At 34.6% G+C, this 27,884-nt stretch overlaps 4 protein-coding genes and 2 long non-coding RNA genes across 7 annotated transcripts; 5 read left to right on the forward strand and 1 right to left on the reverse strand.

Annotated features, from left to right (window-relative positions):
* Positions 1 to 51: 51 nt before the first annotated feature.
* On the reverse strand, positions 52 to 4,165 carry LOC104730964 (protein STICHEL-like 2). Its single transcript, XM_010450215.3, has 8 exons — positions 3,619 to 4,165; positions 1,916 to 3,426; positions 1,590 to 1,809; positions 1,332 to 1,508; positions 1,030 to 1,224; positions 523 to 949; positions 380 to 431; positions 52 to 276 (listed from the first exon to the last, which is right to left on the reverse strand). The coding sequence occupies exons 2-8, from the start codon at positions 3,338 to 3,340 to the stop codon at positions 199 to 201; spliced, it is 2,574 nt and encodes an 857-aa protein (XP_010448517.1). The 5' UTR covers positions 3,341 to 3,426; positions 3,619 to 4,165; the 3' UTR covers positions 52 to 198.
* Positions 4,166 to 5,983: 1,818 nt separating this feature from the next.
* LOC104730965 (uncharacterized) lies at positions 5,984 to 6,564 on the forward strand. Its single transcript, XR_758537.2, has 2 exons — positions 5,984 to 6,097; positions 6,186 to 6,564. It is a non-coding gene; the product is annotated as an uncharacterized LOC104730965 (long non-coding RNA).
* A 2,564-nt stretch (positions 6,565 to 9,128) lies between these two features.
* LOC147930281 (uncharacterized) lies at positions 9,129 to 10,257 on the forward strand. Of its 2 annotated transcripts, none has more exons than XR_015574250.1 (2): positions 9,129 to 9,452; positions 9,947 to 10,257. It is a non-coding gene; the product is annotated as an uncharacterized LOC147930281 (long non-coding RNA). The 2 variants fall into 2 exon arrangements; XR_015574249.1 differs by having other exon boundaries at positions 9,129 to 9,274.
* A 2,522-nt stretch (positions 10,258 to 12,779) lies between these two features.
* On the forward strand, positions 12,780 to 14,863 carry LOC104730966 (putative pectate lyase 18). The gene is made up of 3 exons (XM_010450217.3): positions 12,780 to 13,148; positions 13,334 to 14,083; positions 14,213 to 14,863. The coding sequence occupies exons 1-3, from the start codon at positions 13,039 to 13,041 to the stop codon at positions 14,571 to 14,573; spliced, it is 1,221 nt and encodes a 406-aa protein (XP_010448519.1). The 5' UTR covers positions 12,780 to 13,038; the 3' UTR covers positions 14,574 to 14,863.
* Positions 14,864 to 18,654: 3,791 nt separating this feature from the next.
* Positions 18,655 to 20,743, forward strand: LOC104730967 (31 kDa ribonucleoprotein, chloroplastic). Its single transcript, XM_010450218.3, has 4 exons — positions 18,655 to 19,315; positions 19,647 to 19,748; positions 20,149 to 20,430; positions 20,533 to 20,743. Exons 1-4 carry the CDS (start codon positions 18,866 to 18,868, stop codon positions 20,593 to 20,595), a joined length of 897 nt encoding a protein of 298 aa, XP_010448520.1. The 5' UTR covers positions 18,655 to 18,865; the 3' UTR covers positions 20,596 to 20,743.
* Positions 20,744 to 24,080: 3,337 nt separating this feature from the next.
* LOC104730969 (uncharacterized) lies at positions 24,081 to 26,461 on the forward strand. The gene is made up of 5 exons (XM_010450219.3): positions 24,081 to 24,715; positions 25,216 to 25,252; positions 25,341 to 25,577; positions 25,668 to 25,715; positions 25,840 to 26,461. Exons 1-5 carry the CDS (start codon positions 24,414 to 24,416, stop codon positions 26,311 to 26,313), a joined length of 1,098 nt encoding a protein of 365 aa, XP_010448521.1. The 5' UTR covers positions 24,081 to 24,413; the 3' UTR covers positions 26,314 to 26,461.
* The last annotated feature ends 1,423 nt before the right edge of the window (positions 26,462 to 27,884 follow it).

Genomic DNA, 27,884 nt, shown 5'->3' on the forward strand with positions numbered 1-27,884 from the left:
GCTGAGATATATGTGAAAAGAAAATGAGCTCAGCCAATAAAAAGGTTCCAAGACAGTAAAATTCAGGTCCATTAAATGATTGATTAGTATATGGCGGCAATCTAAAATATGGTCTTGAAACATATTTTGCAACTGTACATTCTATGTCATATTGTCCAAAACAGGTCTCAATGGTTTTGCTAAGCCTACTGGTTCCACTTAACTAGCTGCAGTGCTGCAGGGAAGGACTCGGCCAATAAGCCGTGAGCTCTTGCTGTTCTGTGTCTCTCCCTGACCCTACAAGACATGAGATCATCACAAATCAGCAACAGCAAAGGTTCAGACGACAGAGATCAAATTCAAACCAAATGGACTTCGTAGGCCTAGTAGAGATATTTACCTTCCCTAAGGGAGTTCTCCTCCAGCACAACACATCAGCGTCGTCTTCTAGCCTGCACAAAGTCAGAGGCAAAGCATACTTGAGTAGCTATCCAAATCACAAAACAACTTACTTTTGAAATAAATATATGAAACCAATTTTACCTTTTGTCACCTGGAGGCATGTGTGGAGTACACATAGCAGAAGTTGCATCGCCTTGGTCACTGGAACAGCTCATTCGAGACGATGCATTGGCTGAAGAACGAACACTTCGAGCCCTCAAAACATTTCCTTGGCAACTTCTCAGAGAATTTGTAATTACGTGCTTTTCAGATGCGCAATCAGAGTCAGTTCTAGTAGCCAGATACGACTTGTGTAGCATTCTACGAGAACAACTGAAAAGTCCAAAGAAAAGACTTGCTGCTGCTTTAGCACTCTTTGGTGGTGAACACGCAGATATAACAAGATTCATTCGGATCTCAACGTTGCATCCTAACACAGATTGGAACGAGTCTGCAATCAGTTTCCATGATTTCTCTGCTCTTGCTACATGTTGAGGTGTGTAGAATTCCAATTCTGCTATTGCCACACCTGAAAAAATGAATCTGCATTACTTACCGGAAAGCAAACAAAGCTAAAACTTTAGAGTATCTTTGGAGAATATAAGATACCTTTTTCAACAGTAAGTGAAGTCAACCTTCCTCGTTTCAGTAAAAAGCTCTTTAGTGAATCAGAACAACACAAATCTGTAACCGTTTTCCATACAGTTTCAACTGTTTCTTTACCGTTTCTCTCTTGACAATCCTCGGTTTCTGATTTAACAACATCACCAGGACAATCCGATGATGTACTGGAGAGCTCAGCGTCTAGATACAGGACCAAGGTAAGTTATATAGTTAACAACCAACCAAGATAACATGAAACAGAGACATGAGATAATGGTAAAAAGAAAGGCATTATATAAATCAAGGACCTTTGCTTCTCTGGCTTCTTTCATTTTCGTTTGTTGCAAAAGAAGATGAGTCGGTGTTGCTAAGTTGCAGAAGTGCCACAGTGAGCCAGGTTGTCTGGTTTTTCGATGCTCTCAAGTGTTTCTCAGCATCAGATAGTATCTTCAATGCATTACTCAGTTTCTGCATTTCTTCTTCAGCTGTATAACAAAATATGATAAGGAGTTAAGACAGGTTCAATATGAAGCTGATATATCATATGTTATCATTGGAATGCTTACATGTATGCCTTGTAAGAAACCTAAGTCTGGCTGCTGAACTACTTTCTTGAGACTTTCCAGCAATGATGTCCATAATGACATTAGCTAGCTGGGAAATAAGCTGCATTGGATCTATCTTGGATCTCATAAGTTCCCTCGCCCTTATAACCGTGTTTGAAGTATCAGAAGACAGGGCAAGATCAAGCAGGTCAAGCAATTCATCGTCAGAAACAACCCCAATCTGCAGAATAAAAGAAACATTCATATTCCTTTTTTTCTAAACTAACCTAACATTTCCAAGACAATTGAGTGATTAAAGAAGTATGAAGAAAGATGTGTAAACTTACAAGCTTGTATGCCAAAGATGTTGTTATTCTTTTACCAAGCAAACTTAACTGATCAAGCATTATCTCAGCATCCCGAAGTGAACCATCAGATTTAGAAGCAATGAAATCAATAGCCCCCTGATCAAAATCAATACCTTCTTCAATGCAAATCTTTGCCAGCTTATTTGATATATCTGTATCACATACTTTAGAGAAATGATATTTCTGAGACCGTGAGAGCACATTACGCGGTAGCCTTTCTAACTCTGATGTAACCAATATAAAAACCGAATGCTGAGAGAAGTTGTCCAAACTGTTCAAGAGAGTACCCCAAGTTTCTTGACATAATAACTGACACTCATCGATTATAAAAACCTTAAATCTAGATGAAACCGGAGGTAGAGATGCACTCTTGATGAGAGACCTGAGGTAGCTAGCCCGGTTTAGTTTACCTGAGTCTATTTCCATCACGTCCCTGCCACTTCCGGAGAAGTATGATTTGCATTCACTACACAAGCCACATGGTCTACTATGTGCAGCCTGTGAAAGGCAGTTTAAGGCAGCAGCAAATATCTTAGAAGTTGATGTTTTACCAGTCCCACGAGGACCGTGAAAAAGATAAATAGAAGTAATCCTTCCTCTCAATATGGTGCTCAAGAGACATTTCACCACAACTTCTTGTCCAACTAACTCATCAAAAGATTTAGGCCTAAATTTCTGACTCAGACTCCTTGGCAACACTTCGTGACTCGGTGTCATTACATCACTCTCACCATTTCCATTTCCAGGTAGTAAAGGATACTCTTCTACATCTGAGGACTGGTTTGATCCTCTGTACCTCGGCGTTCTTGACCAACAATACGTTATCCCGCAACCACGGTTAGATTGATTATCAAAATCAACATCTTCATCACCATAATAACTATGATTTGTTGAGGTCATTGGACTACCTAAACGACTTCCATATTCACCAACTGAGCTACCTAACTTAGTTGAATAATGGTTTCCATATCTTCCCCCTGAAGCAGCCTCTTCAGCATGACTAACTGAAGGCACATTACATGCTAACTCCCTACCTTTAACAGATAAATCATCACTAGACGGAGATCTACTCCTTGAGCAGGCCTCTCTTTCAACATCTACCACCTTGCTGCTCAACTTGTGAAGATCACAACCATTCTCTAGCTCCTCCATTATCGAGTAAGAACCTCCAAAAGGAATCAAACCTCCAGGACCAGCATCAACTTTACAAGCATCATCACCATGTTCCACAAACTGAAGTGAGATCCCATTGTTGGAACCAGTTTCCCATTTGACAGTGTCAAGCAAAGAAGCAAACTTGCTCATTGAAGTGGTGCAGGGATCTCTCAGTGACCTAACCCTTCTAAGAGCCACAAGGGTTCTTGTGATGGGAACATCTACAGAATGCCTCCTAGTCTCCCCCATTATTCAAAAAACAGATGCACATACAAATCCTAAAGCTCTCTTTTACTCTCCTGAAACTTCAAGATCCGACACCTATCATCACTTACCTGATATAATGTGACTGTGAAATTAGTAATATTCCGCAGCATTTAAGGGTCACTAAACAATGTGATAGCACAAAAACAGATGGGAGGAAAATGTATAATATTAACACTCACAGAGCTCAAAAAACGCATAAAACAGAGACCCAGATAAGCTATGAAAACAAACAAAACAAAACTTGGAACGAATTAAAATACCTTTTAAATAAGGAAACGACAAACTTGAAAATCCCAAACGTCAAGATTCGGGAATACCAAGGTGTATTGAACAGAGTGGCGTACAATGTGGAGAATCCAAAACCCTAAAATCCCTTCTTGAAAGAAGAAGAAGAAGAAGAAGAAGAAGAAGAAGAAGAAGAAGAAGAGGTTGGTGGGCAAAGTAGTAAATACCAAATACAAAGAGTAAATGTAATGGTGAGAGGAGGTGAAAAAAGGAAAGGGGTCGTTGTATGTGTGAGAGACAGAGAAGGGGAGACATGTTAGAGTAGGAGGGCAGAGATATTTGCAGAGAAAAGGTGGAGTCTTTGGACAGAGAGCCCAACCAGTAACAAAGAGAGAGAGAAAAAAAAAGACTTAATTTTGTTTTCTTGGGAGTTCCTTCGTTCGCTTCATTTAAGATTCGTTCGGCGGTTTCAGTTTGAAGTCCCTTTTTTTTAGCTTTTTCCGTGGCGAATGATACAACAAAACACAGACTTGCTACTTCGTATGGTCCGCTTCTCTGCCACGTTTTTGGACTCCTACGACTACTACCTCACGTGTTCGTTCTACCAATAAATTCTGATTCAACTCTCTCAATAATTTCTTACTTGGAATTTTAGATGAACTATCCAATAATTTATTATTTGGTGGAATTTAATATCAGCTTCAGTAAATTTTATATTGGTACAAAACACTACAAGTGGTAACACAAGTGTTGAGTTCAATAAACTCACACTGTTGGGATAATGGTTTTACAACAAAATGTTGTGTTCTGTAAGTGCAGATAATTAACTATCAGAAAAAGGATTGTACATGCGAATATATTTCCAAGAATTAATTAAACTATTATATCAGCAAATAGCTTTTATGTTTTCTGTAATTCATGTTGATAGAACTCCACAGTTACATATGTATTTGAGTCAGAGACTGTTTAAAAAAAAAAAAGAATTTTCAGTTAAAGTCAGGGAAAAAAAAAAGATATCGTCGTGATTTGTAAATCCGATAGATAAATTTCTGAGTTTTTTTAGTAGTAAACCGGCTGGTCGTTGAATGAGAATAGATGCCAAAAACTGAAATCAAGTGTGGAAGATTTCAGATAGTGAGAGAGTTATGACGTTACAACAATGATGTCTAATTTTTTATTTGGAGGTTTTTCTGATCGTAATATAATGTGTTTTCAATTCAATAATTGAAATGTTAATATTGTCACTGATCATATGGAGAAAATAAAAATATTTGCGTTGAGAATCATGTATGTGTATAAATGTTTAACTTTCTTGTCTAGTGCCTTTTTTTTTTTTTTCTCTCGTCTTGTGTGTAAATAGTTCTATGTTGATTCTGAAATTTGATCGTTAAAACACATGTATATAAACCGCGCAAACTGAACTCCTAGTAAATGATAAAATTGCACCATACGTACGTATGGACAATCTTCCTCCAACTACACCAAGCAACTAATATTTGTACGTATATGGCATAATCGCCCTTCAACTACAAGTCTTTTGGCATGGCATGTACTGAAGAAATAATACATGAATTTTGTGTCGGTTACTAACATTATGGATACAAATAAACTATCTCTAAATAATGCACCAAGTGTTGAAAATTGTGTGCTAAGTCCACATTCCTCAGACGACGTTGGTTTTCTTCATTAGTTTTGGCTCTCTTTCTAGCAAAACCAACTCAAAGTCATACTATTTTCTAACAAGCATTGTTTTGTAGCAACGTCTATGCACAAATTTGTGTGTCTCGCTCATTAGCATTATGAACTTTTAAAATAGCATCGCCTCCAACTACACTAAATTAAACATTCAAAAACCATTTATATATATATATATATATATATATATCCCACAGAATACATATTCTTTCACTAGTAAAAAATGTTCATATAGTTACGGAATTTTGTTACGGTAACTATTACTACAGATTGTTACTACTTAGTGACTAATAAGTTGGGAAAAAAAATTGTAGCTAAAATGTCACTAAATGTGGGTATTTAGTTACTGAAAGTGTCAATTTAAATCTGTAGGAAATTTGTGACATAGTTTGTGACACAACATGCTGTAGGTAATGAAAAAAAAATGTAAAATAATGAAAATATAAGTGTAACAATCTGCTATTAATTAAAATAATGAAAATATAAGTGTAAAATATTTGCCTTATAAGTCTTACTTAAAATCAAATCTAATACTTTTTAGATCCTAAACCCTCAATATCAAAATTATAACATTAAATGAGAGCAAATTACCAAAATTTTATAACAAAAAAAAAAAGAATTTTCTCATTGGCTAATAAAAAATGGCAAGGATTGTCCTTTGGTTTATCATCCACCATTGATTCAATTTAATCTAAGGGACAGAAATCATCGTGTCTTCCTTCACTTTTGAGAAAATTAGTTTTTCTTTTTCTCATCTTCTCTCTTTCCATTGTCGATTCAACAGATTCTTCTAAGTAATTTCAGGTTTAGAAACACAGAGTATGTCTACGGAGCTGTTGTTTTGGTTTGTCACCTTCTCTCTCTCCTTCTTAATGTGTTTTAATTATTTCTTTGATTTGTATTTTAGGTTTCATCGACATATCTGAAGAATCAATGTCAACGGCGATGTCGGAGATGGTGGATTTGAAGACCCTAGTGTCAACAACGACATCGGAGGTGGTGGATCTGAAGACCCTTGTGTCAATGATGGCGTCGGAGATGGTGGTGGAAGTGAAGGACCACCGAAGATGCTCACACCTTTTACCACCACCACTACGTTTTGAAGCTTCCGCCAGTTCACCACCAATACATCTCGACCGCCGCCGTCGTTTTGTTCTCCGTTGCTCCGCTGCCGCAATAGTACATCTCCACCGTCGTTTTGTTCTCCGTTCCAATAGTTGTATAGATATATATTTATTCTACATATAATATAATGAATTTAAGAAACAAATAAAAACTATTATTAATTTCTTTTTCTAATTAATTTTTTTTTTTTTTTAATTTTTTTTTAGCATTTTCCTACAAATTGTGTAGTCTTTAATTTGTAGCACTTTGCGACACTTAGTCACGATGAAAAACTTTGCTACGACCAAATAGTTACTAACATTTTTGGTCGTAAATTTGTAACTAATCTTTTTTTGCTACAAAAATCATGAGATAACTACAAAATTATTAGTAACTATATGATAAGTTTTTACTAGTGTTTTCGTTTTAATGTTAACCACAGGATACATATTCACTGGTATATACCGTATATTAATATATTAAGTTCAACTTGCGTTTGTATCTGAGTTTGAGATTACAATATTATGTGGATACTGTAGGATATAAAATAATACCATATTTCGTATACCTTTAAAAGTCACATTATATATATTTTGTTTATGTTGTTGTACGAGTGATCTGATTTTGAGTTGATGATTAATTAACGTGCGTCCAAAACAAGTGAAATAAAATACGCGTTGAGTTCTCCAATGTGGACGTGGTTAGTTTTTTTTCTTTATAGACAAATAAGCGTTTAGTTCGAGAGGGAGTACTCAACCTCACTCCTGAAGCACTAGAGCAAATAAATAGACGTGTTGATGACTCGATGTCCTAATCTCAACGCAAAGTCGTATGCATGAGCTAAAGGATTCTATAATCAAGCATTGTGGATGGATGTAACCATTTTTCAACATGCAAGGCAAGTTCTTTGTGTTTTTCCAGTTGACCAATTAGTACGTGGCTTAAATTTTCAACCGGATTTTGAGTACCCCTATAAGTTTGCCCAGCAGGTCCAGGGTCTTAAACTCTGTAACCTAATTTAGATGACTTAAGTACTAACCTTTATGGTATTTCTTCATAATATAAAAGCTTCTGCAGCTGCTCTTTTATAGCTTCGTTTGGCGGATGAAAGACCGATACGTTGACCTATTGTTTACCAAAACAAGCTCTCGGGCCTTTAGTGTTTTCACGCGAGTCACATACACAAACGGAACTCAACAATAATGGCCAATGGATGCATATAATATCAAATCCACTTAATATGTTTCAAACATGTCATTTGGGTCCATTTGATACATGGATTAGAAACTTATCTCATGTTTACTAGCTCGGATAAAATTTACAAGATACAAAAAACTAAATAATATTAATTAGTTATATAAATGATTAAGTAATCAGGAAATATAAAAATAGTATTATTTTTGTACGTAAATTATTTATTTTCCGAATTATTGGGTTAATTTCCATTAAGAGTTTCATTTTTTGTTTAGCAAAATCAAGAACGCATAAATGGATGCAATGCCAATGGAAATAAATCAAAATGGTAAAATCGTGTCGGATTTATCAGAAGATTTCAGCCTTGTATCACTGGCATATAGGGATGAATCATCTCTAGCTAGTTCTTATGAAGTTCTATGTGAACATGTATATAGGTGACGACATTAATTGAATCCTTGTAAGTTCTCTATGTCATGGTTCAATCAAGGTTCCGTTAAATACCAGTCATATGGGGTCACCACAACAAAAATAAAATAAATGATTAGAAAGGATAACATAAGCATGAGTTAGCCACGTATTACATGTATGGCTGGATACCATATATTTACTTATCTTCGAATTCTCGGCGAACTTTACGGACTGAAAAAGAATAAACAAAAGAAAAAGGATACGTCGCATGATAGGGTTGCCTACTTTGCCCCTTGAACAATATAATCAGTTTTTGGGATGCATGTGCTGTGATTACTCAAATCTTCGTTGTCGTTATCACATTTATCTTATTGATCAAATCTTGTTGGTGGAGTGGAGTGAAGGTGAAGATTTGTTGAGTTCAGCGGGCCTCTATCCTTGATTGATTCCTACTACTCTATCAAATTGTAAAAAAAAAAAAAAAAAATCAATGTAACTCACTTTCATATTTATATGTGTTTTGAATATGAGTGTAGTAAGTATTTAAAATCTCAAAGTCAAAGACTAAGGCCCCGATTGGTAACGGCTGTTACTTATGGCTGTAAAGACTTTAACTTTAAAATTTTAGCTGTAGAGAATTTGGTTGTAGATGCTTTAACTGTAGAAACTTTAACTGTTAAAATTTGATTGGTAAAAAACACTTTTAAAGCTGAAGCTGTTACTTTTATTATTAAAATATATTGAAATGATGATAATGAAAATAAAAATAATTATTATTAAAATGGATCTTAAAAGAAGGAGAAAAAAATAAGAATAATTAATGTGTAAAAATAATTTATGTAAAATTTATATATAAACTTTTGGAAAGCTTTTAAGTATAATGGGGGAGAAAAAAATAAAGTTTTATATTTTTTTAATTTTAAAGTCTGGTTTTGAAGCTTTTAAAATTTTGAGAAAGCAAAGAAGGAAAAAAAATAAATGACTTACAAAACCTTAAAAAAAATTAAAGTCAAAAAAGTTTGATTGGCAAATAAATGGCTTTCAAAGCTTTAATTTTTTTTAAAGTCTTAAAAGTCTTGTACTAATCAGGACATAAATCTAACTAACACATAAATATTGCAAATTTTCTTAATAACTTACGACAAGCCAACCAATCGGATCTTCTATTTCCAAATTTTTTTTTTTTAAAAACACTTGTGACAAACCCTAAATTTATCACCATTCACCAAGTATAACCTTTGGAAATATTTTGTCCGTTCATGGAGCACTATGACCCCCAAGATCAATGTAAGTAATTATCTTTCCTTAAACAGTGTTTTATGTCGAATTTGATTGTTTGCTTTTACGTTTCTTATTGATAAAGCAAAATCTATATGACAAAACACATCTATTTTGGTTTATAAGAACTTCAACTTGCACTTCTTCTTTTAGCCAATCGCACTATCTCCCGTGCAAAAGAGAAATGGTATGTAGCTTATTTCAAATGGCTAAATAAATGGTTGTTAATTTCGATTTAGCATGTATCAAGAACATTTACTTTGGGGAAAACAAAACTAAGGCCGTAGATTTTAAATGTGTTTTTGGTTTTAGATTTTTCAAAAATCTATTTTAAAGCCAATCAAGATTATGAAAAAATTGGATTTACTAAAAATTAGGGAATCAGATTTTGTTGGTTTTTAGTTATTTTCAAAGAAAAACCAAAATCTATGTTTTACTAGTTTTTCATTTTTAAGCGTGACTTGAATTCTTTTTTCTGTTTTTTTTTTTTTTTTTAATAAATTTTTAACACAAAAATCTAAAAACCATTTAAAAACTTGTAAACGTTCAAGGCCTAAGTTTTGTCAATCCATAATCTAGGTTTTGTCAAGTTATCTTATGGATAAAGCAAAATATATTAACAAAGCAAACATTTTTTTAGCCAAGATGAAAGAGCTAATTAAGAATTTTACAATGTTACAGTTTTAGTAAATATGGTCAAAACAAGATCTCCATTCCTTTTCCCTGTTAGAATTGTCAAACCACACCATGAAAGATCAAATAAAAGGAGCGCCAACAACCAGCACAAGCAATCAAAATATGCTAAGGTCGCCATGAGTTCGTTAGAAATATGTCCATAACATTTAGTTTTGTCAACAGCAAACTTTTGTTTTTGTTTTTTTTTTTTTTTTGAAAACCATCAACAGCAAACTAAAGTTATGGAGTAGTAGTGTATATGTTATTTACAATATTATATATACCAGACTTCTTCAAGTGTCAACAAAATGACATTATTGTTGTCGTCAAAGAAAAAACAAAGGTGACACTATTGTTGTTTTTACTTTTCGTTTGTAGTACTAGTAGTAGCCAATACTTTTATATATAGTATGTTTTTTTAGAAAAATCAAACGGTATCAGTTGATTACGGTGTCCAGCAGAGAAAAGCATGCTCAACTGTCAAAAACGAACCTAACAATTAGGAATCCCGTAAAAAGGGCAAATCACGAGGCATTAGTTGCCCCACACTCACTTTCCCTCCCCCCATGCTTTCCACTTCCCCCTATCATTACCAACACCTATTTACCTAAAGGACTTTAAAGGCAGAGGCCAGAGAGAGTTTTGATTTGTTTTCAAATCCCGTACCGTGATTGGTGCACTATGAACTGGAATGGGAATATGGTGAGATATACAACTAGTTTTCAAGACATTTTCACCGACAATACCAATCATGAAGAAAAATAGCTGTAATTAAGTTCTTCTATTAGTACAATATATGTCTATAGAAAATGAGAGAAATAAAACCAAACATTAATAAACAATTACATAACTCAAAACCTATAACTTAATTTAAGTAGTTTGTGTGCCAATATGGTGAGATACTTTTGTTTTCACACAACCCTATAAACTTCACATTTTCTCGTATTTCTCTCCTATATATATTGTATCAACTGTTCTAAATATTATCCATCTTTCTTCTTCCTATTATCATTTTTTGTTTTCACAATTTAAACTCATTTCTATGTTTTTAAAATTACTATATATCATTCGATTCCCTATCTAAAAAGTAGGCTAATCAAAAATCCATACAGATATACGCATACAGAATTTGAAGATAGATGGCAAAGATCATGCAAGCAGTACTATTATCTTCAACAGAATCATTACGACTTATTAAATGGTTTATCCCGACATTTTATTACATCATTCTACTGTTTTCTTTCTTATCATCTCATTCCATTATTTATTTTTTCTATTTGTGTGTACTTGTCTACTTGATACCTCATTACTCAAAACATCTCCACTCATTTGTCTTCTCGTTCCCTTGATATATATTACCCGGCATGTCGCTATAGTATATGGTTGGAAATCTTAATTCTCTGAATAATAAATGTTTTGTTCAGGTAAATGGTACAATACGGAAACTTTCCAATGATTTATTTAATTTTTGTTTGTAAAATTATATATGTAACCATATTCTATACCGACATATATATTATTCTACAAACTAGGATGTAAAACTGCATAATAAAAAGGATTGTGCAATCTATATAAGTAATAGGATACGAATTGTTTAGATTCGAGACTACTCATACAAGAAATTACCGCTAAATAGATATCGAATTACCAAACCATATCACACACTTTTAAGGTTTCATCATTGTTTATGTAAATGCAATAGAATCCAACTCGTTTGGGGTAGATTTTACATCTAGAATACTTATATTCAGCAAGTGTCCAGTGGTGCCGCACGAATTATTTAGTGTGTCAAACTATTGATAGGAGATATTAATAAAGCGTTATACAGTGCAACAATCTATTTAAATACTATATATAATTAAAAACATAATAAAAACACTTTTAAGGGTTTCGAGGATTCTATCAGCCTCCAATCGCCTTTCATCAAAATTGGTATATGTGAATGTCGACTATCTTTTCCGAGAACTAAGAAATTTGGTGAAACAAATGATTCTATATATCTAAGATTTTCCTTGGAATTTATGGTATATTTGAGAAGTTTATAAGGAAAAGTTGTTTTTCTTAAAAGAAAAGTGACACTCCAAGGAATACACCTAATGTGTCACTTTTCTCTTAAAAAGTTGTATATTTGAGAAGTTTATTAGGCCTAATGTGTTGCAAACTTTTACTAGCTTGAAAGTGTTGAGGTATTTCAGTATTTGACTGATATGGTTCCACTAAACGATCATTGCTTGCCAGTTCGATATCTTTTAGCATGCTTTAGCTTCTTTATCTCGATTTAAAGAATTTGCGTTGATGTCTTTCTCCGCTAGACGACCATATAGATTACAGAACATGTATATTCAAACAAATAGAAATTTTGTGAAGGCCATCGGTAGATAATTAAATTAATGAATTCGTAACACATTCAAAGCATGCCCAATCAAGAAAAAAGTTGAGTTTTTATAAATCCCGACTTTTGTTGTTTTCTTAAATGTATGAAACAAAAAAAAAAAACCATTAAAAACACAACTATAAATACATGCATAATTATAACATATGTTATCAACTAGCTACTTTGGTTTGGAACCTTATAATAAAACTTTAAACACCAACTTCCTGGATCAATATATTTATTCGGCTAATCAGGTCATGTGGAAGTTATTTGAAAAGTAGACAAATTTCGACCTAACTAGTTATTTGAAAAGTATACAAATTTCGACCTAATTAGTAATTAGATTGGTGGAAGCTATTTTTATTTATTTTTGTCAACAAATTAGACTTGAGTAACGGATGTAACCATATTATTGGTTCATCCTAGGCATTATTATATACTATAAGGTTCTTTATTAAAGATGATATGATATTAAAAAAAAAAAAAGTGGGACCAAAACCTTAAAAATTTCCAATAACAAATAGTAGTAGTGTATAGTGTAGAGAGAGGTCCTTTTATATCTTTATATAAACTCCCCCAAAGTTTCCTCTTCTCTCTATCTCCCCCACTCACTACTTAATTCCTCTGTCTTCCTTTGCTTCCATCTCCTCTCCCCAAAATCCGAGAGAGAAAGAGAGACTCTGTACTCTAATCCGATAAAGAGAGAACAAAAAAAAAAACGAAAATGCAGACGAAGAAGCTCTTTATCACCATTGTCTCCTTTCTTCTCTACGCTCCAGTGTTCTTATCTTCACCAGTTCCAGACCCTGAATCTGTTGTTGAAGAAGTTCACAAGTATGAATCTTTCTCAACTTTATCATTCACATTTACTTGAGAACCACTAATCATTTAATTTTTTCGCTTTACATTTGAGCATTGTGTTACAAAGTTGTCGCCTTTACCAAAAAAAAAAAAGGGACCATTTTGAAAAGTCTCTGTTTTTAATAAAAAGTTGTGTTTGTTTGTTCGCTCGCTCGCAGGAGCATTAATGCGTCGGTTGCTGCAAGAAGGAAGTTAGGTTATCTCTCATGTACGACCGGTAACCCAATCGACGACTGTTGGCGTTGTGACCCTCACTGGGAGCAACACCGTCAACGTCTCGCCGACTGCGCCATTGGTTTCGGCAAAAACGCTATCGGTGGCCGTGACGGTCGGATCTACGTTGTCACCGACTCAGGAGACGACAACCCAGTTACCCCCAAACCCGGTACTTTAAGACACGCCGTGATCCAAGACGAGCCGCTCTGGATCATCTTCCAGCGAGACATGACGATTCGTCTCAAAGAAGAGCTCATCATGAACTCTTTCAAGACCATCGACGGTCGTGGCGTCTCCGTACACATCTCTGGTGGGCCTTGTATCACGATCCAGTACGTGACCAACATTATCATCCATGGGATTCATATCCATGACTGTAAGCAAGGTGGGAACGCTATGGTACGAAGCTCCCCAAGGCACTTCGGGTGGAGAACGATATCGGACGGTGACGGTGTCTCTATCTTTGGAGGGAGTCATGTTTGGGTTGACCATTGCTCGCTCTCTAACTGTGAAGACGGACTCATTGATGCTATCATGGGCTCGACGGCTATCACTTTGTCTAACAATCACATGACACATCATGATAAGGTCATGCTGCTTGGTCACAGTGATACTTACACTCGTGACAAGAATATGCAAATCACCATTGCTTTTAACCATTTTGGTGAAGGCCTTGTCCAAAGAATGCCAAGGTAAATTTTTAAAAGATGTGATTTTTTTTTTTTTTTTTACTGTGTGTTAGTTGTTAGTTAGTTAATGTGATTGTGACTATGGATATAGATTAATTTTTTTGGGTCCATTGTGTTGTTGTTGATGTGTAGGTGTAGACATGGGTACTTCCATGTGGTGAACAACGACTACACACATTGGGAGATGTACGCGATTGGAGGAAGTGCTAATCCTACAATCAATAGTCAAGGGAACAGATTCTTGGCCCCAAACATCAGATTCAGCAAAGAAGTGACTAAGCATGAGGACGCGCCTGAGAGCGAGTGGAAGAGTTGGAATTGGAGATCTTCTGGAGATTTGTTGCTAAACGGTGCGTTTTTTACTCCATCAGGTGGTGCAGCCTCGTCTAGCTATGCAAAGGCCTCGAGCCTTGGTGCTAAACCGTCTTCACTCGTTGGACCCTTGACGTTTAGCTCTGGTGCACTGAATTGCCGTAAGAGCTCCCGTTGCTGATTGTGGCTTAGTTGGGGTCACACATTACCAATTTTATATATAGGAAAAGGCAATTAAAAAGCCACCCACCAATTAAGGGGATGATTAATACCATCTTTTTACCCCTTTTTTTTAATTTTTATTTTTCATTTCGGGTAAAATTGTAAGGAGAATACAACCTCTGGCTTGCTCTGATCTTTAGGACCCTTCTTAAGGATTCTCTGTTTTAAGGAATCTTTTAATTAGGTTAAAGTGTGGGAACAAGTGCAGATGTGTTGATCTTTGATATTAATATAAATATAATTTGTGTCCTTCTCTTTTAGTATTTTTCTTATGAGTTAGTTTAGTTGCAAAAATTTGAAGTTAATCAATTTGTGTACGTACACACATGGATGGAGAGGTTAGTTACAATGTGACCATTTGGCAGTTCAAAAAAAGGCTTTGGTTTTCCGAAAAATTCACTTTTTTATTCAGAAGTTTGGAGTGTTGTGTAAAATGGTAACTTTTTAAGTCAAAGCTGTGGTGAGCCAGTCAATGTTTGACCAACTCTCGCGACTTTTTAAATGTTTCTTCCCTCTGGCCAATGCATCGATCCTGGTTGTTAAATAAAGAAAAATTTACCCTTAAAAATAGGAAAGAAAATTATAAAAGTGGAGTTGATAGATTGGAATAAGAAAAAATAAAAAAAGGAAAAAAGAAAGAAAAATTTGGAGCAGTCAAATACCAGAGGAGTAGCTCTACTTTTGATGGGCTTGTCTCATATTCGTGTTTGACTACTGTCCACTGATTATGGGGGGATACATTACATTTAAAATTTGAAAGTAACTAATTAAACAACTAACCACCTTTCTTTTTTTTTCTGCCCATGTGCAACATTTTATTTGTTAAGGAAAGCCATGTGCAACAATAATAATGACATTTAGCAACCAAAGGAAGAAGAAAATTTTGATACTAACAAATGGTCGCAACGAATGATGTGACGTAGTTGGTGTGATTAGTGCTTGGCTGGTTCGATTTGGTGAGTCTTTTAGTATTAAACTATGCTAATATAAAGTTGCAAAGAGGGATTAATTTTTTTTTTTTTTTTTTAGCATCAGACTAGGGTCTAGGTAGAGAATTTTCACATTGCTCCATAGCTTGTTTCTCGTTTTAACTAACAAATCTTCTTCATTCAAGACACTGAGAGTTATTGGGAAACTTGCAAGTTGCAACTAATAGTTGCATTTCTGCAGTCACGTGGAGTCAGTTAATTCAGTTGTCACTTCTCACTTGTAGTTGTAACTAGGCTTTCCATTATATTTGAATTTGAGTATTTTACTTAAATGTTCTGTTATATAATTTGGATATATATTAACACGAGTATACTTGATATCCCAGTAACACTTGTCGATAAAGAATCGGGAAAAATATCGTTAAAATCATGAACTTTCAAATTTTGGCCATTTAAAACATGAACTTTGTTGTAGGCCATTTAAAACATCAACTTTCGTTGACTACCTTTTTTAAACATGAAGTTTCGTTGACCAGGCAAAAAAAGACATGACGTTAAATCCGATAATTGACCTACAAACAGACGTTACTATGCTGTTAATCATTCCGTTACTAACAAAACGACGTCGTTTTAATTCGAAAAGTGTCATTTAAACCATGAACTTTTAAATACAGGCCATTTAAACCATAAACTTGTAAATATATGTCATTTAAACCATGAACTTGTAAATGTATGTTATTTAAACCATGAACTTTCAAATTTATGTTATGTAAACCATAATACATAAAAATGGTGATCAATCTTTCAAACTCTAGTGCAGTATCCTAAAACAAGATGATCAATCCTTCAGACTCTAGTGTAGTGTCCTAATAAATGAAAAAGACTCAAGAAAAAAACAAAAAGACACAAAATACATGACAAAGATCGAAAAAGAATGATGAACTGATGTTCTTCTCTCTCTTTCTCAGAATCGCATCATGAGGCAGAGTCGAAGAAAGAAGAGATAAACTAAACTAGGGTTAAACGGGTTAGCCGATTAAGCTTATATACTTCTACAGTTTCTAATAAACCAATCGATTCGATTACCGAGTCAAACCAAAATTCGGTTATTCAAATCAATTGCACCGAACTATTAAGCTTTCTCTCTTCGATTTGCTCTGATAACCAAAATTTTTAGGTTGTCTGGTTTTTACCGAATGCCCAGGGCGAGTTCATGGTTTAAATGACATAAATTAAAAGTTCATGGTTTAAATGACATACATTTACAAGTTCATGAATTAAATGGCCTATATTTAAAAGTTCATGGTTTAAATGACATTATTTCAAACTAAAACTTCAATTAAAACGATGTCGTTTTGTCAGTAACGGAGTGATTAATGGCATAGTAACATCTGTTAGTAGGTCAACTATCGGATTTAACGTCATGTCTATTTTGGCCTGGTCAATGAAACTTCATGTTTAAAAAAACTAGTCAACGAAAGTTGATGTTTTAAATGGCCTACAACAAAGTTCATGTTTTAAATGGCCAAAATTTGAAAGTTCATGATTTTAATGACATTTTTCCCATAAAGAATCATATAATTGATTAAAGCTAAACAAATCAGAAGTACTCAAAGTGAGACTCGAACCCGTGACAAAACCAATACTAATGCTGCACGCCTGCACACAAGCCTCCACCGAAGGAAACTACTACTAATGGCAAGGCTAATATGTATTTCGTTTCTAAGAGGGGGTTATTGATTTAGGATTTTGAAAGAATTTTAATGACTTTAAAAGTTATGTAAAATATGTTGTTATTCAATCAAGACTTTTTAAAACTCTTTAAAAATTTGGTGTTATTGGTTGTGGATTTGTAAAAAGTTATCTAAAATCTTGATAAATCTAGTGTTATTGGATTAAAAGTCTTATAAAGTCATTAAAAGTTTTATGTTATTCAATTAAAACAAAAGAATCATGGATTGTTAATGAATTCAAATTTTGTGTTATTGGTTTAGGATTTTATAACATTTTTTTCATAACAAAAGTCATGAAAACTCTTTCATCAAATATAAAGATTTTGAAAGATTTTATGAAATATTTTACAAGATTAGGAAACATAAATCAGCAAGATTTAAAATAACTTTCTAAACAATCTCTTATAGAATCCTTCATTTTTACTTTCTAATTTTCTATGATTTTAAAAATCAGCAAGATTTTTAAAAACAAAAAGTCATTAAAATTCTTTCTCAATCCTAAACCAATACCTCCCCCTAAATTTCCTATATAGTTCGTATGAGGTTGTTCTTTAGAGAGCTAGAAAGTTTAAAATAAATTTCCTAACTGAAATCTTCAATCTTGGTTCTTGATCAATTATAGTAAAGATATTCGAATCAAGATCCAAGAATGAAGTTTAAAATATTCGTATTGATTATAGAGAAGATATTAGGATCAAAAAGTTTAAAATAAGTTTCCTTATTTTTCTTTAAAATAAGTCAGTTTCGGATCAATTTTAGGTCCATGAATAAGATTGAAAATGAGACTTTGTATTGTGAAAGAAAAATTAGAGTTCAAGTGAAAGTTTATGAGGGAAAACGGAAAATATGTTTTTCATAATTATAATTTAATGATATTATATAATTAATAATTAATTAGAAATTACATACTTATATTATTTGGGTCAAATTTTTTTTTTTTTTTTGAAATGGATTGCAAATTTAAATAGGTTTGAAATATTTTTGATTAAAAAGAATGTACTGTAAATTTTAATATGGTGGATTTACACAAATTAACATCTCTATGTTACATAGTAAAAAAGTAAAAAATATATCATATATAAACGCGAAGAATATGCATTTCCTATGTACAAAGGTTAAATGGAAATAAACATAAGTGTAAGATTCACTTTACATTTTACCAAGGGAATTGTGATTGAAACTTGAAAAATGTATTTGTGTCCACATTTATTTAGAATATCACTAAATGATATGTGGCAAAAACTTCCAAAAATGTAGCTCACTGTTATATATATTAAAAATAAATTACAGTGCTTACAAATCAGATTTAAATACTAAATTGAACCAGCAAATTATTAACCATTGGGTGAAAAATATAACACATATTCAATTCTTTTCATTTTGTTTTGTTTCAAAATAATTGTTTGCCCTATTTTTTTGGTTTGGTTTCTTAAAATTATTTTTCACTCTTTGGTAGTAAAGAGCCCATTTTGAAGACTTGCTGTCTCGGCCCTCCTTATCCTTATCTCGCCCCACCGTTCTAAAACCCTTCCCTTCCTCTCCTTCCACTTCTATCTCTCTCTCTCTCACACAAATTCACATTCACCAAAATGGCTTCTTCTATCGTTACCTCGACCTTGAAGCCCTTAGCCATGGCGGATTCTTCCTCTTCTACCCTTTTCTCCCATCCTTCCATCTCTTCCTCCAGAATTCGCTGCTCCAATGTTTCTCTCCTCACCGGACGCATTAACATGCCCCTCTCTTTCTCAAGCTTCTCCCTATCTCTCAAAACCAAAACCCACCTTAAAAAATCCCCCTTTGTCTCCTTCGTTGCCCAGACTTCCGATTGGGCTGAAGAAGGTGGGGAAGGAAGCGTCGCCGTTGAGGAGAACGAGGGGGCTTTCGAGTCACAGGAAGGGGAAGGAGATGTCAGCGAAGGAGCTGAGTTCCCTGAGCCACCGGAAGAGGCGAAACTCTTCGTCGGGAATTTGGCTTATGATGTTGATAGCCAAGCCTTGGCTATGCTCTTTGAGCAAGCCGGTACTGTTGAAATCGCTGAGGTGAATTTTTAGCTGCTTTCTTCTTGTGCTCTTATGGTTCGTTATGATGGCGTTTATGTTTCGTTATGCATTGTTTAAGTCAAGGTCATATATGTTCTGTGCATTGCTATAAGCATCGAAGTATTAGTCAAATGAATGAGGAAAGTGAAATGCTTGGCTTGTAAGTGTGTCTGGAGGTTCTCTAAATTGTTGAAGTGGTCAGAATTGTGTGTGTTGAGTTCATATCTGTTGACATTATGCTTTTGGTTTTGAGTGTATGTATACAGTTGATGTTATATTGTAACTCAAGGGATATTGTTGTTAACTATTCTTTGAATTGTTCTGGTTGAAGGTTATATACAATAGGGAAACCGACCAGAGTCGTGGGTTTGGATTTGTGACAATGAGTACCGTGGAAGAAGCTGAGACAGCTGTCGAGAAGTTCAACCGTTATGTAAGTTGATATGTTTCAATGGTATCTGAAGTATTAGTGTAATGGGATCTTGTTCATTTGATTTTGGTGCATATGTAGCATTGTTGTTCTTAGTTCAACCAGAGTTCATGTCTTTTTGCTCCAAGAAAACAGTTTTTGTTTTTGGGTCTGTGGATTTCTGTTATCTGAAACTTTGTATGTTACTATTTGTCACACGTTCTCTGTTTTTGTTTTTGTAAATTGAATATGGAGGCTTTTGCATTTTATCGGTTGATCTTTTGTCTCAATTGTTCACTACTGACCCCCATTTGTTGTGTCTATATTGAGTTGTTTGTGGCTACGAAATTTTAGCAACTGATTCGAATTGGGTACTCTCAGAGCATTACTGAGCATCTGTGTTGGTATTTTCATGGTTTATTAGGATCTGAACGGACGTCTTCTCACAGTCAACAAGGCAGCTCCAAGAGGATCACGTCCAGAACGCGCACCTCGGGTATATGAACCTGCATTCAGAGTCTATGTAGGGAACCTCCCATGGGATGTGGACAATAGTCGTCTAGAACAGGTTTTCAGTGAGCATGGTAAAGTTGTGGAATCTAGGGTGGTTTATGACCGTGAGACAGGTCGTTCACGTGGATTTGGATTTGTCACAATGTCTAACGAGACTGAACTTAACGACGCCATTGCTGCTCTTGATGGACAGGTAATCTCCTTTTCCTCATATATGGTTATGCTAATGCACTTAACATGATATTGTGATGTAGCTCTCAATTGATCTTTTCCTTGCGTCTGTCTTTATTTACAGAACATGGACGGTAGAGCAATCAGAGTGAATGTAGCGGAAGAGCGTCCAAGGCGTGGATTTTAAAAAGCTGAGATTATCTGTGCCCTCTCTCTCCCTCTCTTGCATTTTGTTTAGATGAGATTCTTACACTCTTCAACGATTGTTTTTGGCTGAACTCTAAATGCGAAAGTTAAGCTGCTTCTACAGTAATATGTATTTCTCTTTGATGATCTATCATTCCTAATTGCTTTTCCGCCTTCCGTTATGACTAACTTGGGATGTGAGGCTGCAATCATAGTAAAGGTGATCTGGATCTAGGCACTAAGCGATCGCCAGGCTTTAAGACTTTATGAAATCCTTTGAAAAAGTTCTTTGTCTATCTGTGGATAACATCATTCATTGTCTCTAGGGTATGAAGGAACTTACGGAGATAAAACTATTTACTCTCGTGATCTACCTTGTAATCCAACCTAATCTTCTAACTTTAGTTGGTACTAGAGGTTCCTAAAGAAACAAGAAGTTTGATACCTATAAATCGTGCTCTTAAAAAGGAACCTCTGTCATAATCTCTCGATTGGGCCACACTTTCTGATCCAACAACACCCAACAAAATCATGCATGAGAAAACTAGTCTTAATTGTAAGCATTATGTCCCAATTGAAATCACACCGACATATATGACAAAGTTTATTCAGAGCCATTCATGAATCTTGGTGAATCCTAAAAGATGCACTATATATGGGTAATCAAGGCCATCGACGTCATTAAATAGCAAAAGAGTTATGACTTCAGTAAAGGAATCATAAAAAAGAAAGTTATGATTACCAAGTAGGGATGTCGGCCAGGGACTCAGTAGTCCTCAACCTAGGCAAGCGTTCATGATGTCTGGTTCAGGGAGTCGAGGTTATTGGCCGAACTTGCGTGTTTTTTCTTGGTTGGTCGGTGATGACAGAATACAAACCATCATGTACTGTCCTTCGAATGACTATAGCTTTCAGTCCGCCTGTCTGTTCACGATGAATCTTGGTGCATAGAAAAACTAACTCTGAAATACTCGATTTTGTAGAATAATAAATTATGTTTATTTGGCGTAAAAGGCCTAATCTCAAGTGAGCTGACCTAGAAAAAAAATATGGATAATCCTATACAAAATTATGTATATCGATCAGCTACGTCTAGCTGGAATCTTAGCCCCAAATCCAGTTAAATAAGTTTGCCGGAGATAATACAAGAAACTTGTGTCTCTTTTTCTTTTTCTTTCCCATGTTAGCTAAGAACAACTGACAAAAAGCTTACACATTTTATGCAATGCTCTGACTCACTTATCCTCTCACCCATGCCGGGTTCTTTACTTAGTGCTAATACAGCCGCAAATGACCCACAATGATTTTTTAAAGCGTAAGTTGTGTAGAGAAATTGGAAATGTAACAGTACTATACCATTACACAAAATTGTGTCTATGACCTATAGTAATATATTTTTACTCGTGGATTTAAGGTCAACTTGAATTGATTTGTTTGTACATGGCCCAGTAGATATATAATGAGTCCAGCCTGCTTTCACCGTTACTCTTAAAGCTAAAGTCTGTCCTTCAATCTCTTCATCCGTAGTTGTGACAACAAACCGCGTGAATTGTTTTTTTATTTGCATCGATCGTTTTTGGATCTATAATACCAGCGAGAAACAATCTTTTTGTTTTTACGTCTTTTTGTTATCGTGAATAACTGCTACAATGCAGTGATCCTTTGAGCTAGGTGATTGATTTGTTATGACCTATAAATAAATAACCTTAATCCGAGCTAAAGTCCTCATATCTAACTCTTATAGGCGTGACAAATAATTCTCTATATTCCCCACGTTTATCTATATGAAATTCTCGACTGATGATGATGGCAGATTCCATTAAAGTGAAATATGCATTTAAAAGACAAAAAAAAAATCAAGAAGTAAAAAGTCTCAATCGTGCTTGTTCAGTCGCTTTAACAGAATATGGAAATGCAACATTTGTCGGGATATACAAGAAATGGTCCATATGTATTCATCATATGCATGAGTAACAGGCTAACACTCCTAACAGCGCAAGAAATAATAGACTCAATTTAAATATAATAGTAAAAGAAAGAGGAGAGGAAACAAAGTGTATGAGAATAGAGCGACATTGAAGATTCATTTTCAAGGCCAGATCTTGTCTTGGAACTCTCTTATAGTTATCCCAACCTTTGCCTTTAGCTTCTCGACCAGCTATTCCATTAGTTTCCACACTTGTCTCTTTGCTTACCTCTACATACTTATCCTCCTCTATTAATTATTTTTGGAGCCATCGTCAACGTTTTATATTACTAGAATACAACATTATTATTATTGTCACTATCATTCGAACATCCACAATTTATTTTAGACAAAATAATAGAGATATAAAACCGTCGAAAACATGTTTGTAACCTATTTCACTCATTGGACAAACAAAAAATATTGTCACTTTTAAAAATTATCATTAGAGCTACCTAAACTCTCATATTTTTTTATTTTTTTTTTTATTTTTTTTTTTTTATTTTTTGACAACAAAAGATCAGCTCAAACGAACCAATTGGTTGGGAAATTGTTTACAAATAAAACTTGGTGCGGAGATGTACGCGCTTGGCGTGCCAAAGAATCCGCCCTTACATTAGCATTTCTAGAAATTAGAGATAAAGAGAAAGAAGAGAATTACTCCCTATCAGTCTTGATGTCGTCAAGGTACGCCGAGAACGCTGGCCTAAACTTTCTTATTATCTTATTAATATACGAATTATTAGATTATAGAATACTTAAGTTTATATTTTTGTATACATAGGGATATAAAAATAAAAGTTGACTGCAAAAAAAGATGGAGGAGGGGGTTAATTGTACTGTATTGGTCCCCCATCCCATGATCCAGCCAGTAAATACAATTCTAAGGCAACCAACCATCCACGTGTACCTTCAAACTCTACAACCTGTAAATTCATTTGTTGTATCTTAAAATTTTAATAGTTAGTACCCCAAAAATTAGACATTTTCTTTCATTGAATCTGAAATCATACTATAGACAACAAATGTAGCCTACACAAAGTTGGGAATATTTAGAATCTTTTAACTTTGTAATGGACTTGATGATGTTATCCCATGTGAATCACACATGCTCTCATGATTTATCATGTGTAGTATAAGAGGCCAATAAGATAATAACTCTTCAATACAAATGATTAAAATATAAAAATCGATTACATACCTAAACAAAATTGATTAGGTAAACATACATTCTCTTACTCACCTTAATAGCTCAATGAAATACCCAATATATTAAGATTTCAAAAAAATCACACCAAATTAATCAAAAATGCATGAATAAACCCAAGTTAACTTCATTGTTAAAAGAAATACTCCTTTTGTAAAAGTCTCTTATGTATAAACAATTTTCCAAAACAAAAGAAAACAAAAAGAAGACAGGTCAAATTTTTAGTTTTTGGAAATCCCCAAATAATGGTTTTTTGTTTTTATACTTTTAGACGCAAATACAGAGAGAAAGAGACAGGATCCCCATTTTCGTTATGGACAATAACAATTTAAATACCATTTAACAATTTGCAATTTTTTGTACTACAAAAACAAAAACATTAAGGTTTTTTTTAATTTGTTGACAACAAATTATTTAGCTTCAACAAATCAAATCGGTCTCATAGCCCAGACGCAGACTCCAGAGTCTCTCTCTCTCTAAAAGAAAGACAAAAGGAAAAAGAAAAGAATGTTTCCTCGCAATCATCATCAACATCTTCGTCTTCTTCTCTGAACGACTTACACACTACTATACCACAACGATTCGCATATACAACACATAGAGACAGAGTTTGGAGAGTGGTGGTGGACTCTGTTTTTAGAGTAAGATGGGAGGTGTGACTTCTTCAATGGCCGCCAAGTTAGCTTTTTTTCCACCGAATCCGCCGTCGTACAAGCTTATCAGAGATGAAACAACGGAGCTTCTTCTCATGAACCCTTTTCCACATCGAGAAAATGTCGATATTTTGCGGCTGCCCACGCGCCGAGGCACCGAGATCGTGGCCATGTACATCAGGTACCCTATGGCCGTCACTACTCTTCTCTATTCTCATGGTAATGCTGCCGACATCGGTCAGATGTATGAGCTCTTCATCGAGCTTAGTATTCACCTCCGCGTCAATCTTATGGGGTTAGTAGTTCCCTTCTTTCTCTGTTTCTATCTTTTTTTGCCCAGATCAGATTTTTTTTTCTTTCTATATTTAGCTTAGCTCTGCTCTGCTTTCTGGGTTTGTGCAAAGTAGTTGATTCAAAGCTTCAAGATCCAAAATTGGCATAACTTATTGCAATCTACTAAAAGTTTAGGTTGCAGCACTCATAAAAAATCTAGGATTTTACTAGAAGAGTATAGTTTTTGTTTTTGTTTATGGGAGATTTTTGTCACTAGGGTTTGTTCTAAATCGGGATCTCTACTACTCCTAGAGACAAAAAGTAGTTTTTGAGGTTGAGATGTTTGAGTTTTGATTGTTGACATCAAGTAAGTAGTCATGGGATAAGTTTTTCCATTTCTAGAAATTCAAGATCTGTTTCTACCAATGAACCTGAATATATAGTAGGATTTACCTCATAAGTTTACAACTTCCATCTTATAACATGGGAAAAATCATTTGAATATGCTGTGGTTGTTTGCAGGTATGACTATTCAGGGTATGGCCAATCATCAGGGAAGGTGAGTTACTACAGATCTCAAAGCTTTCTTTAGTTCTGTGATTCAACTGTTTGGTCCATCTCTACATAATTATCCTGTTTTGTTGCAGCCCACCGAACAAAATACTTATGCTGATATTGAGGCTGCTTACAAATGTCTTGAAGAGAATTATGGGGCAAAGCAGGAGAACATTATCCTCTATGGTCAATCTGTTGGTAGTGGTCCAACTGTCGATCTAGCTGCACGTTTGCCTCGACTTAGAGCTTCCATTCTTCATAGTCCAATTCTTTCTGGGCTTAGAGTTATGTATCCTGTTAAGCGAACTTATTGGTTTGACATATACAAGGTAATATACAATACCCTTTTGATTTCTATACATAATGTTGCTTCTAAACATTCTTCCTCCTTGACTTCGTTTTTGTTTGGTCTTCTTCAGAACATTGACAAAATTACGCTGGTGAGGTGTCCTGTCCTCGTCATTCATGTAAGTTTCCAAGATCAAAGATTATTTATTGAAAATTTAAGTTATAGGCTGAACAGTTTGTCGTGCAAGATCCATTCTTTGTCAGTATTAGTTTTAATTATGTTGAAAGCTTTTCTGTTTGCAGGGAACAGCGGATGATGTGGTTGACTTCTCACATGGAAAGCAGCTTTGGGAACTTTGCCAAGAGAAATATGAACCGCTATGGCTCAAAGGTGGAAACCATTGTGATCTTGAACTCTTTCCAGAATACATTGGTCATCTCAAGAAGTTTGTCTGCGCTGTGGAGAAATCCACATCGAAAAGAAACAGTTCTTTCTCAAGAAGAAGCATGGAAGGGTGTGAACAACCTCCTCGGCATAGTGTAGATGCGCCAAGGAAGAGTAAGGACGGACGAGAAAAACCGAGGAAAAGCGTAGACAGACTAAGGTTTCAGGGATACAAGTTGAGCCACATAGAGAAACCGGAGAAGCTGAAGGTTCCATTTGAGGAAATGGAGAGGTCGAGGAGAAGCGTGGACATATACAGAGATAAGTCTCAGCCGATGGAGAGAGCACGTAAGAGCGTGGATTGGTTGGACAGAAGTCGAGCAACAGAATGAAAATGGGGTTTGATGTCAAGATTGTATTTGAGTGTGTCGTTCAATTTATTGGGGTGTGTGTTTTTGTATTGTAGTTTTGTATGTCAAGTTCAGATACAACAGGAAAATAGATTTAACCAATTCGGTAACTTTCTGACCGTTTCCAACACTACACTTTTGACTGTTTTTTTTCTCTGGTTGTTCTTGACTTCTTGTTCAAACTTGAACTGTAATATCCTGCAAATATAAGCTTGGAAGTTGGAAACCAACCAACAATAGTCAATCAATACCTATCGAGTCAATCCACCCCCAACACTAGGTGAACAGTAAAGACCACTCATTTCCACAAACTGAGTAACTGCAACTTTCACGTAGCCTCTTATTCCTTGTCCTTCACCACTTAAATCTTGTAGTTCAAAAAGTCGAACCCCATTCTCTGTACCAAAACCACACAGCAGCATGACATAGAATGTATTATAGGACAAATATTGTTCTTGTTCGGTTGGCATAAAGATCGCCTGGTACAAAAAAAAACCGATTATTATACACTAAGATAATAACAAACTGATACATGTAAATTGACTATTATATCTATCACTTACTCCTCAAATGTTTCTAAAAGAAACAAAACATGACATTGCCACAGCCACCGGAGAAACATGTATGAGTCACGTTACAAAGAATGACCAAATTAAGGATGGAAAATAGTTACCAGGTCCATTTGACTCGCCACGTTTATGAGTGAGAGGACAAACGGACTCTAGAACTGGTTAATCAAGAATGGTTTGGCACTTAGCCAGTTATCTATCGCTCCACTTTCACTACTAATATGTTGCTTGTCAATTCTATAATATAATTATTGAAAAACTCCATTGCATATTCTATTTATGGAAAAGAGCTAAAATACAATGCGTAAAAAGTGATATATCAAAAAATGGTCTTCTGATTTGGATCAATTATCTCGAACAAAATTTATCTCCGTAACTGAATCTAAATAATATGTAAAATTTATTATGTTTTTCTGGGTGAAAAGACTATTGAGGTAGCTTAGAAAGCTAAAAATAAAACAACAATTGAGAACAAATTTTGTACCACTTTTAAAATTTGAAAGATAATTATTTAAAAGGAACAATATATTCATCTAATATAAAATATTAAATAATCAATTCAGTCAATAAGATACTAACCATTTATTAAAGTATATAAATGAATAATTGCAAAATATTACATATTTTTTTATATTAATTACAAATCCACACAACAAGTGAGGCATTTCCTAATACTTTAATAAATGGTTGGTATAGATTTATTTCCTAATACTTTAATAAATGGTTAGTATACTTTAATTACAAATGGTTAGTGAGACATTTCCTAATATCTTATTATATAAAGCTTGATGTCAAAGTTATTCATTAACAAGATCGTGACACGTGTCAAATATATTAATTAGATGTTGACACGTATCAATTTTTTTTTTTTTCGTATAAACGTAATAGGACAGAGCTAATTATATTTACAGAATTTTATATGTTTTTATTTTAAAACATTTATCTTTCTAAATCAAAAAGAAAAACTAACAAAATTAATATATT

This window comes from Camelina sativa, chromosome 12 (assembly GCF_030686135.1).
Source record: "Camelina sativa cultivar CO46 ecotype springtype chromosome 12, ASM3068613v1".
NCBI lineage: Eukaryota > Viridiplantae > Streptophyta > Magnoliopsida > Brassicales > Brassicaceae > Camelina > Camelina sativa.